Source organism: Pyricularia oryzae, chromosome 1, assembly GCF_000002495.2.
Source record: "Pyricularia oryzae 70-15 chromosome 1, whole genome shotgun sequence".
NCBI classification, from domain to species: Eukaryota; Fungi; Ascomycota; class Sordariomycetes; order Magnaporthales; family Pyriculariaceae; genus Pyricularia; species Pyricularia oryzae.
In genome coordinates this window covers 4,029,397-4,049,260 of record NC_017844.1, presented here as the reverse complement: position 1 = coordinate 4,049,260, position 19,864 = coordinate 4,029,397, and the positions used below count along the sequence as shown (strand labels likewise).

The following is a 19,864-nucleotide window of genomic DNA, read 5'->3' as shown; positions in this document are numbered from 1 at the left end:
TGGGTCTCGGAACTTTCAGATCCAATACCAGCAAAACAAGTGCCGCTTGACAAGGATGATGGCGAGTCATTGTACAGTGTGATGCTCAGTCCATTCAGCGAGGGGCAGTCGACGTGATGCTACCATGACGGGAGCATTTGTTACAGGGTGCTTGTTGAATTCGGCGACCAAACTTACTGTAATTGGCATGGGCCCTTGCATGTTGTAGCCATTTTGGGTATGTTTCGCACTGTCTTGATGAAGACTTTCGAATCGGTAAATCCTGGTCTTCCCCATAACTTTAAAAACGGCAGCCTTGCAATGGTGTATGTGTATGTCCATGTCCATTTGGTGTGTATACTGCGGAGAGTAGTAGTACATACAATCGCCGACAGATAAACAGTAGAAAACCTTGTAGAAGTTCATTACGTGGGCACATACGTACCTTGGAAACTCTTTGTTTATATTGCTACGTCATGTGAGTAAAAATATTCCCGTGTCACTGGGCACTTAATCGTTCACCGTCTGGAAAATTCGTTTCCTCTCAACTCTGGATCCAATACCAGACTGCCACTGAGTAGTAGCACTTTGCGTAGTAAATACTGCTCACGCCACCATGAATGCTATGCGCCAAGCCCTCTCAACGGCTAATTATGGGGCCGTTGAAAATGCCGTCGGGACCTAACTGCCTGGTACCCACTAGAGTACAAAACGATTGCGTTACCGGTACTACTCATGATACACAAGGCGCATTTGTGATGGAGGGGATAAGGGGGGGAAGGAAGGTGGCACCTAGACAAACTCAGTCTCTTTGCTGTAGCCCAAATGCTTCGCTTCGTCAAGTGTTCTCCTAGCTCGCCGCAGCTGCCCCGCACCTCTACTTCAGTCAGATTGGTTGCAATTTGGGGCCAGCGGCTCAGCAAACTTAATTTGCATTATCAATCCATCCCCCGTCACATCCATTCTTCCCACCCACATTCCTACCCTTGTCCTCACTCACTCTTTACCCTCTTTGGGTTCCGCAGACAACAAGGCCACGGCCTCCGCGTTCATCGCCCGCGGTACCGCGTACCAGCAGACGTTGACATTGTGCAGCACGCTCAGGTTCGCTACGCTCGCCCACAGCCTCAGCCAATCTATCCTGTTTCCAACCGGCTCCCCGTGACGGTTCTTGACCTGCGGGATGCTGTCCAGCCTCTTGTCTCGGCGAGAACCAGGCTTGAAGTGAATCGTCCAGTCGTCCTGGTGCTTGCAGATGCTGTCCACCATATCTTGCGAATCCGTTACCATGATGATTCTGAGTGCCGGTATCCTCGACATCGGCGTCTTGGCACGACCCAGACCAGATTGGGTATTGTCTCTGTCGTCTCCCGGTTCTCCTGCAACCGCAGATCCTTCTGTACGAGGGGAAGCTGGACACGTGCGCTTAGCATCTTTGCCCTGGTCTTCCGGTGGGGGTGAAGACAAAGATGACATGGTCAGCGCAGCAACTCCCTTCCGAATATGTGACATGAACGTCTGCCCAACCGAGGACGCCGTCTGTGCTCCAGGGGCCGCCTCTACGGGTTTTTGGTCGCTTGGGGTTGTCGGAGAGGCCTTCGTATTTAGACCTCCATCACCGTCTCCGTCTTCTTCTTTCGTCGCCATGTCGTCCCCCTTGATCGGGAATAACCATATGTCCCTCATGAAACAGGTGGCGACATGCGGAATGCTTGTATGCTTATCCTTGTTCTTCATCATAAAATCTTGCACAATGTCGTACTTTGAATGAAGCTCCCAGGCCATCGGACCCAAGGACTCCCTGACGGCACACATGAGCATCGTAACGACGAGGGCCTCATCTTTAGAGAGTTCGTTTTTGACGTTGGTCGTGTCCGTCTTGGCTTCGCCGGCCGGGTCACTTTTAAAGGTCATACACAGAGCCACGAGGTCCCTGAGACTCCTGCCAGGCCCTTCGCCATTCGAGTTGCACCAGTCATCGATCTCCGCAAGCTCCATTCCGTTTTGCAACAGGAGCTCGCACGCCATCTTCCGCAACTGCTCGACTGCGGCCTTGATGAGGCCGTCGTGGTATGTATCGAGCCGCTTGGATAAGATCTCGAAGCGCGGCAGAAAGTGGTCCAGAATGATGTCCCACTCCGAGGAGCTGAACAGCGGCTTTGTCAGCTTCACCCTACGCTCGATGGCCGCCAGTGTTGTCTCGATGGTCTTCCTGGTTATCGGCCGCTGTAGGTTTGGCTCCTTGAGCAAGTCCTGAGGATAGAGCATCTCGCGGACCAGGTCGTCGAACTCTTTGCGCTCAACGTCAAACATTTTGGCGTCGGTCATCCTCACGCGGTCCATGGTCTTGAGCACGACGCGTCGAATCCTCCCCATGGCCTCGTTGCGTCGCTCCTCGGCGTACCGCCTCTCGTTGTCCATGTCCATCTTCTTCATCGTGGTTGCCCTCTTGTCGGCCCTGTGCTGGATGAGCATCGCCCGGCGGTCCGGGAGCACCTCGGTCGCAATCAGCTCCAGCGCGTGCGTCGCCGCCAGCAACTCGGCGATCTCCTTGCTCGAGGCCACGTTGAGCACCTTGAGCGTGTCCACGAGGTTGTACTGCGAGTTCTGACCAAATGAGATGGCGGTACGGGCCTCGATCTGGGTTGGTGCGCCGTTCCTGCTTGACTTGGGTGGCTTGCTCGGAAAGCCCGCGGCGATGTGGACGACAATGGAGCCAAGGGGCTTGTCGGGTTGGCGAGAGCGGCTTTTCTTTTTTGGACGGTCTGGGCCGCCGTAAGCCTCATGCATCTAGGGTTGCGATATTTGCTACATGTTAACACTCTATCCAGGAGTTTGCTTGTGCTGCTACTACGCTTTTTTTTTTTTTTTTTTTTTTTTTTTTTTTTTTTTTCGAGACCATACTCACTGGATGCCGAACTCGATGACTTCCCGACCCATGGCAGTCATCCTCCCCCACGAGCCACGTCAGCTCACAAGAATCACAATACACAAACGCATCCCTCATGCTGGACGACATGATCGGCAGCGGCCGGGGAAGCGCCGGGCCGCCAACCCCGCTTGCACGCAGAGCCAACTCCCAATCTGAAAGGCTCTGGCGCGCCGCCTTGGGCCCGACTACCTGCTCATCCAGCTGCGGGATGAAGTGGCGAGTCTTGCCGAGAAGGCTCAGGATCGCAGCTGACGGACGGCTGCGGTTCGATGCCGGGTCCGTGGATCCTTGGTCGGCGGCAGCATCATCCGCCGCGTCCAGAGGTGGGATGAAAATCGGCAGCCATGGAATGGGGAACGGATGCGGGATCGGGATAGAAGGCTTTAGTTTGCCCGTCTCCGAACACCTGTTGGAGTTCTCTGGCACCTTGTCGGGTTTGCTCTCGTTGGCGCTTCTGTTATTCCTCCCGCAGGTGTGTTCATCTCGAGACGGCGGTATGATGTCGTACTCGACTGTTGCCTGAATGGCACCACCGTGACTCTTTTTCTTTTTCTTGTTTTCGGCCTTGTCCTTGCCGCTCATGATGTTTTCTAGAGCATACCAAATGGCGATGGTCGACGTGAGAATGATGGGGATGAAGATGCCCAATATCAAAGTTAGAAGTGAAGGAGAGTTTTGGGTTGTCTGAAAGTTTTCATGGGTAGTAGTGTTGTTTCTTTCGACGCTTGGTGATTGTGAGGTGAGAACCGGCACTGCTGCTGGTGTCGTTGTGGTTGGTGTTGGTGATTGCAGTTTTTGGAATGGGCCGGCAAACAGATGCACTGTGCAGTCCACGAGTGCCATGATTATCAGATTTCCGTCACTTTCGTCTTTGATCGGGTTTTTTTTTTCTTTTTACTTGAAATTGGCCACTACTTTTGTTCCAGGAAGCTGTTCCCTTCTTTGAACAGAGTTTAAAATCTCAGAGTACAAAAGCTTTGTGGTTCTCAGACGTAAGAGCAACATTCCAGGCAGCATTCCACTCAATACCATCCGGTTCCGTTACTCAAAAGAGATGCAACAAAGCACAAGCAATGAATTGCCCATTTAAAAAGGCGCAATCTTTTCAACCTAAAATGGCGTCTTCAATTCAGTTTTTACTAGATTATCTACTATGTGCTTTGGTAGATTTATAAAACCACATTACTACTAGCCGACGACTCGCGGCTTCTTTTTTTCCTTCTTTTTTTCTTGTTTCTTTATGCACAAGGAGCTCAGTTCAGGTCAGCACTCAGATGGAGCTTCCTGCTGCTGCTTCCGACAAACACCTTCTTGGGGTGCTCAGAGATGACCCAGTCCTGGACCTTGACGTCCCAGTTGCTGACGTCCCTCCTGGTCAGGTCGACCTTGAAGGTGGCGCTCTGGCCGGGGTCGAGACGGATGCGCTCGAAGCCGCGCAGGACGACGGGCGGGTCCTCGGGGCCGCCGTGCGACACGTACAACTGCGGCACCTCTTCGCCCACGAGCTTGCCGGTGTTGGTGATGGTTGCCGTGACGGTGTACAGGGTGTCGTACAGCTGGCGGTTGCCGCCGGGCGAGTTCTTGCCCGACGCGCGGGGCAAGGGCTGGGGCGAGCCATCGAGCGCCTTGGGCGGCAGGAACTCCTCGGCCGTGCCGCCGTACTTGGGGTCGCGCGAGGCCTCCTCACCCGAGGAGCTGGTGTTGAGGTACGGGTAGATGAAGAGGTAGATGTGCGGGAACTCGTCGGACGGGAAAGTGTACTGGGACAGGTCCTTGGAGACGTTGGCGCCAAAGACGGGGGCCGGGATGGTCTGGCCGGTGGTGGGCTTGTACTCGCTGGCCGGGGCCTTGTCGACGCGGATGTTGGAGTACTCAAAGGTGGTGTAGCTCAAGCCGTGGCCGAACTCGTAGACGGGCTCGTCCTTCTGCTGGTCAAAGTGGCGGTAGTCGATGAAGACGCCCTCGGTGTAGTCCTGCTGCGGGGCCTCGTTGCCGTTGTTGGGCTTGTACATGACGTCGGTGCCGTAGCTCTCGCGGGTCTTGCCCCAGGTGAAGGGCGAGCGGCCGGCGGGGTTGACGCGGCCGTACAGGACGTCGGTGATGGCACGGCCGGACTCCTGTCCCGGAACACCTGCCCAGACGATGGCGGTGACGTTGGGGTTGTCGTACCACTCGGTCAGGATGGTCGGGCCGGTGGAGTGGATGACGACGATGGTGTTGTTGCACACGGAGCTGACATTCTTGACCAGCGAGTCGCCGTCATACCAGAGGGTCAGGTTGTTGCGGTCTCCCTTGTTTCCGTCAAAGTCGATGTCTGGTGGGAAGAGAAGAATTGTCAGTAAGGGGGTGTTGCTTCAAACATGGTGCGTTCAGCTGAAACAAGAAAGGCAGACTCACAGCCTTCTCCCGAAGAAGCAGCAACAAAGACAATGGCGGTTGCGTAGGTTTGGCTGACAAGAGCTTGAGTCTGTGCCGTGGCATAGTTGCTCAGGATGCTCTCGTAGCGTGTGCCGTCCTCGATGGCCTGAGCTTGGAGAGCCGCGTCGGGGGTGATGAGGTAGGGGAAGTCAGCCGTGCCAGAACCCCAGGCCATGCCCAAAGTTCCCAAAAGGCAGCCGCGGTCCGGGCAGCCGTTGGGACCGCGCGGGTTGGAGCCGGCATCGTCACCAATGACGGCCAGGAACTTGGGCTTGTTGAGCGGGAGGGCGTTGTTGGTGTTCTTGAGAAGCACGGTTCCCTTGGCGGCAACCTCGCGAATCAAGTTGCCGTGGTCGCGACGGACATCGACGTGCTGGTTGATCTGCTGGATTCTGTTTCCAGATGACGAGTGAAGGGGACCGAAGGTGTCCTTGGTCCAAGAGCTAAAGTTGATCTCGGGCTGGTCCAGCGTGTTGCCAACCTTGAAGAAGGCAGCCATGATTCGCATGGCCATGTCGTCGATACGCCATTCGGCAACAGTTCCGTTGACGACAGCCAGGGTCAAGTTGGCTCCCCAGAAACTAAGACCTGTGTTGAACTCGGTGTCACCGGGCTTTTGTTCGAGAAACGTTAGCATCGTTGCCTGTCATGAACTAGAATAGAACTTGGAGACTTCGACTGACCATGGACATATCAAGACCGGCCGCAGCGCTGGCCGCTCCAGTGTGCTGAGCCTGCCAGTCAGACATGACGAATCCCTGGAAGCCAAGCTCGTCCTTGAGCAAACCGTTGAGAAGCTTGCTGTTCTGGCAACCGTACGAGTTGTTGACCTGTGTGTACGAGCACATAACCGAGCCGACACCTGCGCGAACTGCATCCGCAAAGGGCCTATTATGGTCAGGTCAGCCAGGCACTAATCCAATCCATCCCCTGAATGCAGTGTTGGACTTACCAGAGGTACAACTCGTGCATAGTCTTGTCATCAATGTTGGAGGAGAGCGACTCGCTGATGTTGACGCCACGGCCTCGCTCTTCGCCTACCTGACGGAAATGCTCTGTTGGATGCCATTGGGTATTAGTAAATGGACCTGGAAACCACAGCAAGCTTGCACCAGGCATCTCGACTGGCCAAAGAGGTCAACCGATAGACTTACCTTGCTCGTTGCCGATGAAATGCTTGGCAGTAGCAATGACACCAGTGTCCTGGATACCCTTGATTGTCTCAATCATACCATATCCGGTAAGGACTGGGTCAGCTCCGAAAGACTCCCAAGCTCGTCCACCTATGATGTCGGGTTAGCTGTGAGAAAAAAGACATCTCTCTATGTTGTCATCAGCCAGTGTATCGAGCAAAGGCTTACCAGCAGCCACACGGCCAAGTCCTCCAGCAACGGGACCAAGCAGGACGTTGATGCCCTTGTCCTTGGCTTCTTGGCCCATAGCTTGTCCACGGCGGTACATCAGCCCCTTATCGAACGTGGCGCCGGTGGTGATGCCAGCAGGAAAGACCGAGACCCAATCGGCGAAACGGACACCGGTGGGAGAGTCCTGCAGACAGAGGCTTCGGAGACCCAGGCGGGGGACGGCACCAACGTTGCCAACGCAGAGATCGCTTGCCCAGCTACAAACACCAGTACCAAAAAGTGTCAATATTCGCTACGGTTTGTTTGGGGGGAGGGGGTTGCCGGTTGCCATTCAGGGGGTCATGACGAAAAAAAAGGGGGTTTGTTGACCTACCCTACACCGGTTGTCAAGTTGACCTTCTCAAGCAGGGTCATCTGCGAGACAAAGTCCTTTGCTTTGACATAGGCCTCCTGCCACCCGTCTGCATCTGGGTTCATCCACGGCTGAGGGTAGTGGGGTTCTGATGTGGCCACGGCCCGACGCTCAAGCTATGTATAGTTAGCACTATTGTATTTGATGGAAGCCATGATGGGAAACCAGAAACATGACGATCCCGAGGGATTTCTTGCAACAGCAACGCGACAGAAGGAACTTTGCCCTCGTATTTAAGCCAATTGCTTCAGAATTGTGTGGAGAGGGTCACAGAATAGGCAAAACAAGGCCCTACCACAACCTGACCAAAAGGCAATAGCCTCTCCTACAAGGAGTGCCAACAAAACTGAGCATGCGGCGCGCAAAAACAAGGGACAAAGTAAAAGGTTCCCGAGTCGTCAGGCTTGAGAGCCTTTTTATTTTTATTTTTTATCATACCTTTGAGTAGTCACCAGGGTGGGCAGACACGCCGGCACCCGCCACAAGCGTGGCGACGATCCCGGAGAAACGCATCTCTGGTCGTCAATGGCTTGCCGGAGGAGGAGGTGAGGTGGTGCGACGATGTTGAATGTGAGGGGAACAAGGAGGCGTGTGTTCCCAGTCCGAGCTCAAAATCGGCAGCACCCAACAGCAGAAAAAAAGATTTCTACTGCAATTAAAGCCAGGGCAGGAGGGGGACAGCGGAGGTGCAGAAGAAGGAACAGAGCAGCAGGGTTTACGAGGTGGGATGGGGGAACGCATCCTTAATATATCCATCCGTCTTTTAGGATTTATTTACAGTGGTCCGCCCATGCCCGTTCCCGTGGAGCCGGTTCATCTTGTCTTGTGTCTTGCTTGACATAATGAAATAAGGTCACCAGGGTATGTGGTTCGGCGGTCTGTCGATCACCCGGCGAAAAAGAAAAATATCCAGGCACGAAAAATAGCAGAGAGCCCAGAGAAAAAAAAAAAAAAAAAAAAAAAGTGCGGCCCAAGCGGCCGGCGTTGGGGTCGCACCTTCTCCGCACACATCTTGCCAATAGTAAACAAGCAAGACATGTGGGCAACTATAGTGTGCTAACTGTAATGTACGGTATAGGTATACCCTGCCCTACAGGTTCCAACAACCATTTCTTCTTAGCAGCCAAAATACTACCTCGACAACGTACCTTACTCATGGTGGGTAGGATGCGGAGAAGGTACTCCAGAAAGCCCCCGGTCGCCTAAGTATTGAGCCGTTTGTGCTCCTGCGTCTGTACCTACATCGGGATTGGTTGGGCAGTCCATCCGGGCAGCGCCGGGCCATGTTGAGCAGCAACCCCGGAGCGGGGAAGGGGAGAAGGGCTGCCTTGGCCTGCGGAGATCCAAGAGTCACCACGTCATTAAACAACAGAAACGGGCCGATCGTGGACTTGTAATGGAGCCTGGTCCAGATCCAGAACAAGAGGTCACAGAATAAAAAAATGCAAGACCGTGCAGAAAGGCTGCCAAGTTGTCGGGTGAGGCAAAATCGACAGCAAGCCAGAAGAATAGTACTTCGTAACAGTATCGCTGTGGCGTTTAGCGGGGTGTCGCGAGGAAGGCAATGGAGGATTCCAGAGGAACAAACTAAATCAAGGGTAGCATGCTAACAATGGAATGGACGAACAACACTTGGGCTTCTAGTTCTGAAAGGCGGCACACATGGCCAATGTGCTTTGCTAGCCCCGAGCTAACTACAGCCTAATTCAAGGTGAGATTGGTGAGCGACTTACTGTCTGAGCTGTGCAAACGAACACCCAACAGCTACCACAGACATAACTAAGACATGGGGGCAATTTGCTGCGTGGTACAAAGTAGTGTGGTCTACGACTCTAGTTTCCACCAAGGTGAGGAAGCCTTGGAAGCATAATGACCCATCTCAAGAAGTAAGGGGGAAAAACAAAAAGGAGGGGAAAAAACACTCAACTTTTTTAGCTCTAACCGAGTCAGAATTGGGGAAGCATGTCGTGTAGATCGGTACCAAAGGCTTATGCGACGGCAATTACAATTCGCCGTCGCCATTGGCATATTTCTCCTTGAAATAACGCCGTAGCGCCGGCTCGTACTACTACTCATCCTTGCTTAGCTTTTTGCTTGGCCAGACCTAGGTCTACCTTCCTTCCCGGTTGGTGTGCTGTATTTACTTTTTTCCCTTTCATTCTTTCCCCATATATTATAACTAAAGAGGTACTTGTGTTTTTTTCTTCGTCTCCATACCACCCGAACACTGCAAGAGCATCCTTTTATTTTTGCCTGTTGCTTCTTTTCCCCGCACAATGTGCCATGACCTTGGGTTTTCGTCGCCCCACCGAATCCCCGGGAAGACGGGAATTTGCTCCAAGATTAACCTCCACTTTAATGCTGGGATTCCCGAACTTTAGCCATGAATGAGAAGTTACTTCTATTGAAAAGCGTCATTCTTTCTCCGAGGTTGTATCTCAATCGTTGATTCCTGATGTTTGTTTTTCCCCTTTCCCCATCATCAATGTCCATGATGAAATGAGAAGCCGGACAGGCACTATTAGTCACTGAAATTCTTTCGTGGTAATTGTACGACGGCCCATTGGGAAGAAACATACGTCGTAGGTAATTAATTAAACTTCCTTTCTTTTGGTGTACAGGCAACCTACTTCATACTTTGTACTTCGTACCTTATCTGACAGCGGCGACCCGGCTTTCCGGCTTTGCTGCCTGTACCTTGGTGCACCAGATTGCATTATCGTAAGACTTGTAAGTCGCTTGTGTGCCCGGGGAAAGTGGAAGCACGGCCAAGACGGCGTCCCATATTTCGGGGCCGATGCGCTCGCCAGACCCACCGTGGTCGGGGAAAAGCAACCGTCTCCGGTGTTTTCGGCCCGGACCCTCACCTTCACCTAGTAGTGGATGAACATGACATTACGTGCAGGAAACGTCAATCCCGTTGACGAACTGTGCCCCCGGTGCCGTACCGTACGTACCACCCGCGGCAGGAGAAAAGGGTTGTTTGTACGTACCTAGGTATATATGTATGAAATTTCGTACATATTTTACCTGCAAGGCACACCGTTAGCATTGCTCTCGTAATCTTCAATCTTGTTCTTAAACCTTTCTTCTCTGAGGTTGGCTGTTTACGAATCCCAGGTTAGGGTTGTGCATTTCACCATGGAAGAGCCGGGCTTCTAGATGAAATGGAGTCAGTTTTGTGGCTGATGAGCTTTCTCAATTGTTGGGTCGAAGTTTCAGGGTCCGCGGGAATCAAGCGTGTATTATGTAAGTCACTGCGACCAATTAGCCACTGCCATTTACGCAAGAGGCGTTCTTGTTAATTCGAGATAACTGCGACAGATAGTGGATTTCTGTCCTCGCGAAATGTAACGCGTGTACCAGATCAAGTGGATTGAATTGATTGCGGAAGCGACTTGTCTTGTCGATTTTTTTTTTCCTTATTTTCCTGTCTCAATTAGTACATATCTTCATTTTGACTTTTTTCTTCTTTTTTTCCTGTGCATATTTTTATTATCTCGCAAGTGGCAGGGAGAATTTTAGATCCCGTGCCGTCTCTAAAAGAAATTGAAACGGGTCCTTGTTTGCATGCCGAGTCCGGTCATTACGAAATTGCTATTATTCTCGAGCGTCACAGGGAGCGTTTCGGACCCGATTCATTCCTCATCAAACCACCCATCCATCCATCGAACCATGCGGCTATCAAGTACGCAACCACTAGGCGCGCTGCTCCTGGCGGCGGCCTCGTTTTCCAACTTTGCGATTGCCGCCGCTGCCGATGCGACGTCGACGACGGCCGCGGAGCCGTGCACGGCGACTTCGGCGAGCGGCTTCCACGATCTGCGGCGTGACACCGCGGTCCAGCTGCCCGAGGGCGTCAAGAAGAACAAGAACGGCGCGCCAAACACCGACTACTTCGCCAGGGGCTGGGACTACCCCTCAAACTTCACCATCAACATCTGCGCGCCGGTTGTGGAGCCCGTCAAAAAGGTGGTTGGCATTGACGAGGACAATTGGAGGAACGTCAGCGCGTATTACATGTCTTCGGACGGGAAGGCTTATTCGATAGGGTCAGTGTGGAATATACCATCTCAAGGGCGGAGCAATGGCCGTCATCTCTCAATCGGCATGTGCGGAGGACTTTCTGCGGCAGATTACTAACGCCCAACGAACCAAAACAGGCAAGAATCATCGGCATTGACAGTACGAGGTCGCAAAATCTCATTACAATATACAAACGGATCCCCATGCGGTGAGGAAACCAAGTCCAAGGACAAGCTCCGGAGGAGGAGCGGCGGCGGCGGCAGCGGCAGCAACTACGACAAGCGAGGGTCTGTACACTTGGGCGCATCGCACAGCAGCTACGACGATGAGTCTCGCGTCAGGGCGACGGAAAAAGACAAGGAGAAGGAGGCCAACAGGAAGAGGCGCAAGTCGGCCACCTTCTCCTTCATCTGCGACCACGAGATGATGGGCGAAAAGGCCGTCGTGAGCTACATCGGCAGCACGCCAGACGAGTGCGCCTACTTCTTCGATGTCAGGTCCTCGCACGCCTGCGCCGGAGTCGAGCCGCACAAGCCGGGCAGCGTGGGCCCGGGCGGCGTCTTTGCCATCATCTTCTTCATCGCCGTCGGCGTGTACGTGGGCGGAGGCGTGTTTTACCAGCGCACCGTGGCGCATGCTCGGGGCTGGAGGCAGCTGCCAAATTACAGCCTTTGGGCAGGAATCTGGAGCTTTATCTCGGTGAGTTGTCTTCTTTTTGTTGATACCCTTGTCATCCGCTTTTGGTGGAGGTCAAAATGCTGACTTGAAGCCTATAGGACTTTTTCGTCATTGCCACCTCTTCATGTGCCCGCTGCATTCCGGGCAGGCGAGGGTATCGAACCCTCTCTTCGTCCCCGAGCGGAAGGGGTAGGAATAGGGAAGACGAGAACAGGTTGATTGATCAACTTGACGAAGAATGGGACGATTAAATTCCCTATGTTGCTTCCTGTTATTCTTCAGCATGATATCAGCTCAGCATGGCTTTTTTGCTTTTTCTTTCTTTTTTTTTTTCTTTTTTTTTTCTTTTTTTTTCTCTCTTTTTTTTCTCTCTTTTTTTTTTCCTTATAGAGATGACAGGGACTTCAAGTCCAAGGCTTTGTTGTACCACTAGATGACCTGAGCAACGTGTTTTGAAAGGCCGCAATCACTATATGTGACGATTCGGTTGTCCGGAATGAAAACAGAATTTGTGCGTCTCACGATACGGTTCGTTTCTATGATGGGCTAGAGCAAGAGTTGCAAGTGTCGCAGTAGTGGTGAACGATACGTGTGTCCTATTTCGATTGCGCGGAACTAAGAGCACATGTCGGCATGTGCCGGTAAGGAAATCCGGTTCTTACTATATGGAAGGTTTTGGTAGAGGAAGTCACCAGCATATTGCCACCGCAACATGTTAGTCCGTCTTCTCTACCAGCAGGCATCTGTGGGTAAATTTACTGCATGGAATTTACGTAGTAGTTGAGTTGTATCATAGCACTTGTTAATATTAGACTAGGTGGCTGCCCTCAAACTTTCAACTTGATCATGTACCGTGAGACTAGTCTAGTGCCGTTTTCAGCCAAAAGCTATCCTTGACAAGTCGACGTTCCAGATCACTCTAGTTGCAGCTGGCGATAATCACAATCGACAATCTCGCCACTTAGTCATAGCCTCTGATCAGACTGACGAAGTTCGGGAAAAAGGAAATGTTTAGGTACTCGCAGTGGCGGCCCATGAAAGGGTATAATGCTGTGTCAACGATACATAGTAGAAAGTCCCGAAAATATGCACGAGATCGATTCTAGTGGCTTCTGTAAATTAGCATGAGCCCGAAGACACAACCCAGTGGATTCGGCAGAGGGATCGGAAACTTCAAAGGGAAAGTTGCCAATCAACTACGACGAGTATAGTTTAATATTCCGATTCACATGCCCAATGGAACTGGGATGCTCCGAGACTCAAATCCTCCCTGATGAATCGATTATCCTTTTTACGGCAATCTTGCTTTACTGCTATCCAAGCACAAGGTTTCACGCACAAATCACTCAAGCTCCTGACCCTTTTTTTGGCAGTGTGACCTATCAAATCAAGTAACTAAGCAGAAGACGAACACAGCCACAGTCAGCCCATGGATCAACGCTGCTTCTGAACAAAAGAAAACTTGACGTTGGTTGTGTCATACTAGGTAACTGGTAGGACGGTGATCTAAAGAGATGGGATAGATCGACGCACAAATGCCGCGCGCGATCTTTGATGGTGAGTGGCCAGACCGTCCCTTGGATGATGATGTAAAGGAAAGCGGACTAGGAATCGGATGGTTAATGCCTTGGAGCTTACATTTTGCCTCTTGACACATGCAGCCAAGTAGCGAGGGGGCTCTTTTTGGTCTTTGGGCGAGAAATAGAACAATCAGACGTTCGATACGGTTTTACGGTCTGGGTTAGGGGTCTATTTGGGATATATAAACGAGTGTTTTCCTCCCAGATTTCACTACGAAAGCTTGCTTTGACTACCAATCAAGCACATTACGAACATCTTCAAAACTACAAAGTACACCAAATTAAAACCAACCTTCTATCAAAAACCTGTCAACCTATCAAAATGGGAAGCTGCGGATGCTCTTCTACTCAGGCCTGCCAGTGCGGCACCGGCTGCTCGTGTGACAGCTGCGCTGTATGTCGACCTCATCAGGCCATCGAGCTGAACCCCCCTTGTTTTAAGATCATGTACAACACATCTTTCATGAAAAACACTAACACTACATAAAAAATTAGACCCACGGAAAATAATCAGCTATTTAAGCACTTTGATGGCGCAACACGCTCAGCAACATTCGTTTATGGTTGAGGCGATTACGCATATGCCGTCTTGCGAGGTCTTTTAGCCAAGGGACAACGCACTACCACAACGAGATGAATGGATCAGATTGGCTGGATTTGGTTTGGGGGAAATGTTTTGTTCTCTCTTTGACATATCCACGTTCCTTTGGTCTGATACGAATGATATAGCCATCAATTTAACCGCTGATAAACACAACAAGAGACAATCAAAACTTTATACATAAATGCGTAGTGTTATCGCTGTGGTTTGACGCGTCACTGAACTTAGTTGGCAGCTTTGGTCATGCGCTTGTTTACCTTAGCCAAAGAGAGCAGGTCGGCGTGGGAGCATCGTGGAAAGATGGCTAGTATAAGCTCATGGGGGAGGTAAGAAGATGTATTATTTGCCAATCTCGATCCTGGCGAAACTTGGCTTAAAGTAACTAGAATTGTGGTGGGAAGAACAAGAGCTAGGTTGACGAAAGTCTATGTCCAAGGTGTAGTATTGGGCTGTGCCACCACAGCTGGTCTGCAGTGAGGGGCGATTGATTATCCCCAGCATTTCTTCTGGGATTTTGACTGCGGCATGAACACCTAGACAGGGCTTGTTCAAGCCTACGGTGCTTAAAGCAGGCCTCGTACCGAGATGGCCTCGAAGAAATTGCCGAAGAGCATCTCGCGTCCTTTTTTTGAGGACTGGCGCAGAGGTGAGTGGAGTTGACAGCCCCGTCGACTTTTCGAAAAACGACCGTTTTGTTTTCACCACAATCAAAACTTCATCGCCAGGCGACAGTCCAGGTGGGTTGTGATTAGCCAAACTCCCCATGTAGGTAATCCTCATTGTCTCGTGGGAGTGGTTTGTCAGAATATTTGAACAAGTTTCGACCCTCCTCAAAAAGCCATATTTGCTGCTAGAGGTAGAATCGAGAACATTTGGGAGATATATCACAGGACGACTTGACGGGAATTGCAGGTTTTTGAAATGGCTAGGGTTGAATGTGAATGAGATTTGCATCAATCACCCGACTAAAATGGGGAAACAGCAACTCAGATAACACATCCACGACTCCTGTCCATTTAGCCTTCGCAAGCTATCCTGATACATTTTGCTTCGCTGCCGGAATATTGCCTCATTCTTTTCAGCTCTCAAATTGAGGTTATTCACAAGCTTCACATTCAGCTACAGCTTCGGCGGCTAGCCAGTAATCCCTGGCGCAAGGATTCAAGGAAAGAGTTTTAAGGAGGGGCAGAAACGTGATGAATAAATTCCCATGTAGCTTCGTTAATATTCCATGTCTGTAAGTTATTGCCTACCACCCTAGTCAAACGGTTAGCGATTCCCAGGCGTCCTAGGTATTGTGTTTCTTTCGGCATAATTGCGCTACGGACCGTTCGCTTTATATAGAGCTTGCTACCCTTCTCCCAGATCGTTCGTTATGTTTAGTACTCTTGGCATAAAGAGCCTGTCGCGAATCAACCGACCAAATTGGAAAAATGCAATATCTGTTAATTCATGGGCAGACATACATGTAAAGAGATCACGTATTTAACCACGTAATCTCATAACACGTAAAAAAATCTTCAACCGATTTTGACGAATATATAAATAGCTAAAAAACAAAAATTAAATGACGTTCAATTTGTTATATTATTTTTACCGATCGCAGCGATCATACAATTCCTATTAACACTAATTAATATTATTAATTTAAACAACACAAATAAACTAAATAAAGGTATTCAAATTGCTAACTCCCTCGGCCAACGCCGTGTTCGGAAATAGTAACGAAAATATTATAATAACAACAAATTCTGTACGCCAACGCGTTTAAAATTTATGGATTACTATTACGTAAATTTTTAAAAACACCGGTTAAATCGTTACAACCTAAACCTTTTGGAACTTTATTACCCGGGTTATACCGCTAATTAATACCCGTTCCGAACCGCTATTTTAAACGAAAAAAAATGTTATATTGGACACAAACCCGTCAAATTAACGTGCATAATAAATACAATTTACAATCCCGAATATATTCGAAAATCCCAACGAAAACAAATTTTTGGACCGTATATTTAAAAAATTTGAAATCCGTCCCAATAATTAACAAAATATCAATTTGGTAATATTAAAAAACGTTATAACAAATTTTTCGGAATACTCAAATAAAATAATAATTATTTAAAAAAACGTATGGATTATTAAAATAATTTGTAATTTTGGAAAATCCATAATACGAAAAAAAAGGGATTTCCTATTAAAATATTATATCGACGAATTTAAAAATTGGAAAAAAAAGAATTTCGACAATTACAACCGAAATTATACGCGTATTTTTAAAAATTATTTACAAAATTATAAAATTACGGTACTAGGCCGAAAATACGGAAAAATAAAACGGAAATTGGTGGATATTATGGAAATTGCAAAAAAAAACCAAATAATAATTACGCAAAAAAATAATCCAAACGAATATTTTATTAAAAATTCGAACGATTACCATTCGGTAATTACCAATATTAACCCGATCGATATAATTCCGAAAATAAAATTTTAAAAGCCCGAACCTATATTTCGTTTTTTCCCCAATATATAATATAATTATACCCGTTACCGATTAACGGTTCCCGGGGAATAATTATACGGAAATATACAAACGTATAACGAAAATAATAGGAGGGAATATTGTGTTACGACCAGGATTGGTACCGACACGATTGGGCAAGAACGAGAAAGATGTCGGGAACCCAAACCAGGACTACCAAGGAGCACGAGGTCACGTGGTAATAAGATAAGAAACCCTAACCCGATCACCAGGGCCGGAGTGATTACGATCATCGCCAAGGAAGTGATTAACCCAGCTGTGATCACCCCAGGGTGATCATGATCACTTACACGGGAGTGATCACACCTGGGACATAGTCTATATAAGGCACGCTCATTACCATGTAGATAGATTTGATTTTAGGATTGCTGAGCAGCAATCAAACTCTAGTTAACCTTAATATTTACTTGAAAACAATCATAACTTCACCCCCAGTCATTGAGAACCCCAATTACCCAATCAGACGCTCAGTTGCTTTAACCCACTGTACTTTACCCTAAGAACAGGTTACCCGATACTTTGATCGTAACATATTGGAACAAACGGGCAAATATTTATAAAAAATAATTAAACGCGTATAAAATTTACCAAATATATAACCGTTCAATTATAACGCAAAATATTACCTGTTAATAATAATGGTGCTAACAGGGGATATAGGGGTAAACCCTAGGTGCGGCGTGGTAAATAACCAGTGCTAAAAGCGCTGAATAATAGGTAGAAATGCACTATAATTTTGGTACTGATAAATAATTGGTTGGGGGAGATTTTGCTTTATTTCCCTTACATACTCTCCGACATCGAAGTGGGGGTCCGCACGCCAGAAAAGGTTCCGGTGCCGCGAATGAATTTCCGAAAAACTAATTTGTATGGGTTTTTGAAAAAACACCCTCATTTGCATACAAACCATCTCTGGGTTTGCATTTAAACGTTGACTTGGTGAAATTTTCAACCCGGTACAGGGTAGCTGACTCGCAGGTGCAGGGTGGGTATTAAACCCGGTACAGGGTAGCTAACCCCACTCGCTGACCTTTAAATTGCATTCCTGCATTAACAAAGTAACGGAATTCCACCATTCCCCACTCCACTTCGGCACTAAATAAAATTGGCTATATACAAATAAAAGTGGGCTTATTACATGCAAAATAATGCATATAATTAACACCCCCTCTCTTTTGCTACTTAATCCAAAAATAAAGTCGGAAAAGAAAAGTACGTAAAATAAAACCCCCAAAACAAAAAAAAACAAAAGAAATTCCCCCTTGTGTCCCAACCCAACTCGAACCCCCGGTGCGAACCCCCTGGATGAATAAGCTCTTTGTACCAAACCCCCGATTGACTGAACCCCAGATTGGACGAACCCCCGAATTGAAAAAGACCCCCAGAATTGTAACAACCCCCGGATTCGAACCCACGACCTACAGATTATAACCAACGGAACTTACTACTAAGCCAGGTAGCTAATCTGGCTGTTCGTTGTTGTGGATCCCAGAAAAGTTTAATATATAGGGTAGATTAAAAATCGCTAGGTCGCCCAAAACGCGAGCTAATTAAATTCGGATTCGACTTCGGGTATAAGGTCGGTATAAGTTGCTTAATAATCAACCTGAGCAGGGTAGGTTTGGGTAGATCGGTTGGTGTCGGGCTAACAAAAATCCAATAATTGCAAACAAAGGAGAAAAATGGTGGTAGTTAGCTAACGAACTAACTAGGTGCCCTACAATTCAATAAGTAAAAACTAAGTTTACAGGGGTTTTAACCCTATAAGCTCTAAAAAAACCTTGTGAATTGGAAGCGTTAGGGGCTTTGTAAGGCCGTCAGCGGGCATTTGTTTGGATTCCAGGTATTTTAGGGTCACTAATCCTTCTGTAACTAACTCCCTTACGTAGTGAAATTTTAATAACGTATGTTTAGTACGTTGGTGGTGCGTAGGGTTATGTGCGTTAGCTATAGAGCCTGTATTATCTCCAAATATTGCAATAGGGCCTTTTACAGGTAGTCCAATCTCTGTAAATAGGCTTTTAAGCCACTGTGCTTCACGCAGGGCTTCCGCTAAGGCGTCGGTTTCGGCTTCTGGGGTGCTTAAAGCTATAGTACTAGCCTTTTTGCACTTCCACGTTATAGGGCCCCCAGATAGGGTATACAAATATCCGTAAGTGGATTTTGAATCTTCCCTAGCCCCGGCAAAATCGCTGTCACTAAAACCAAGTAATTTTAGGCCTTTAAAACCCCCCAATCAAAGAGTTAGGTGGTAAATTAGCTTTAATTACCCTATTTCCGTAGCAGATTGCTAGGGATTTAGTACCTGCTAAGTAGCGAAGTAGGTTTTTAGCTGCCGTTAAGTGGATTGTAGTGGCTTTCGTTAAAAAACGAGATAACCATTGAACCGCAAAACCGATGTCCGGGCGCGTTAATAGCATTAAATACATTAGGGTGCCGATAATACGCTGTAACAATTTGATTTCTAGCGCATTTACGGGTTTGCCCCCACTATATTTTAGCACACCCGGCTGTAAGGGAACAGAAATAGGTTTGCAATCAGCTAATCCGAACGTTGCTAATGCTTCCTCTATATACTGACTTTGATGGAGCCAAAGCAGGCGGTTAGGCCTGTCCCTTATAATCTGAACGCCTAAAAAATAGGCTGCAGGGCCCCTGTCTTCCAATGCGTATATTTTGTTAAAACGGGCTTTTAAATCCTGAATATATTGCAATTTAGGACCTATTAGCAGGCAATCGTCAACAAAAGTAACAATGAAATGCTTGGATTTAGCATTATAAAAGACAGCTGGATCAGAGATTAGCGGCTTAAAACCTTCTGTAAAAAGTAGGCTTTTTAGCTTTGTTTGCCATTCTCTTGGGCCCTGTTTCAGACCGTATAGCGCCTTTTCCAACAGTATAACTTGCATTTCCTTTGGATTATAGCCCATTTGCACTAAAATTTTAGCGGTAGTAGGGCTGCAAGATCTAGCCCAATCGCTAAAACCCTCTGGAATTTGCAAATAAATATCTACGTCGGTAAGGTCACTATTTAAAAACGCACCGATAAAATCGATTTGTTCTATTTCCCAATTTTGTGCATTAGCTATAGCCAATAATATACGCCAGGTGGGCGGTATACTAGTGCTAGCAAAAGTCTCGATATAATCTAGGCCTTCGACCTGTAAAAACCCCCTAACAACAAGCCTGGCTTTATACTTTATAGGCTTATTATTTTCATCCTTTTTTAATTTAAACACCGGCCGGGTAGAGATTAGTCTACGGCCTGTATGCATTTTAATTTTAGGGATAAAACGGAAGGTTTTTGCAGTAACGATCTGGTCGAATTC

General features: G+C 48.3%; 4 protein-coding genes across 4 annotated transcripts; 2 read left to right on the top strand and 2 right to left on the bottom strand.

Moving 5' to 3' along the window:
- Positions 1–696: 696 nt before the first annotated feature.
- Positions 697–3,900, bottom strand: MGG_11741 (uncharacterized protein). Its single transcript, XM_003709860.1, has 2 exons — positions 2,888–3,900; positions 697–2,769 (listed from the first exon to the last, which is right to left on the bottom strand). The coding sequence occupies exons 1-2, from the start codon at positions 3,752–3,754 to the stop codon at positions 976–978; spliced, it is 2,661 nt and encodes an 886-aa protein (XP_003709908.1). The 5' UTR covers positions 3,755–3,900; the 3' UTR covers positions 697–975.
- Positions 3,901–4,011: 111 nt separating this feature from the next.
- MGG_09272 (beta-glucosidase 1) lies at positions 4,012–8,010 on the bottom strand. The gene is made up of 8 exons (XM_003709859.1): positions 7,544–8,010; positions 7,067–7,221; positions 6,691–6,950; positions 6,484–6,612; positions 6,282–6,384; positions 6,013–6,217; positions 5,309–5,942; positions 4,012–5,225 (listed from the first exon to the last, which is right to left on the bottom strand). The coding sequence occupies exons 1-8, from the start codon at positions 7,616–7,618 to the stop codon at positions 4,165–4,167; spliced, it is 2,622 nt and encodes an 873-aa protein (XP_003709907.1). The 5' UTR covers positions 7,619–8,010; the 3' UTR covers positions 4,012–4,164.
- Positions 8,011–10,467: 2,457 nt separating this feature from the next.
- On the top strand, positions 10,468–12,151 carry MGG_09271 (uncharacterized protein). Its single transcript, XM_003709858.1, has 3 exons — positions 10,468–11,157; positions 11,269–11,830; positions 11,908–12,151. The coding sequence occupies exons 1-3, from the start codon at positions 10,676–10,678 to the stop codon at positions 12,058–12,060; spliced, it is 1,197 nt and encodes a 398-aa protein (XP_003709906.1). The 5' UTR covers positions 10,468–10,675; the 3' UTR covers positions 12,061–12,151.
- A 2,139-nt stretch (positions 12,152–14,290) lies between these two features.
- On the top strand, positions 14,291–15,169 carry MGG_14630 (uncharacterized protein; the record flags this gene model as incomplete). Its single annotated transcript, XM_003709857.1, has 3 exons — positions 14,291–14,316; positions 14,528–14,636; positions 15,011–15,169. The coding sequence occupies 3 exons, from the start codon at positions 14,291–14,293 to the stop codon at positions 15,167–15,169; spliced, it is 294 nt and encodes a 97-aa protein (XP_003709905.1).
- Between the last annotated feature and the right edge of the window lie 4,695 nt (positions 15,170–19,864).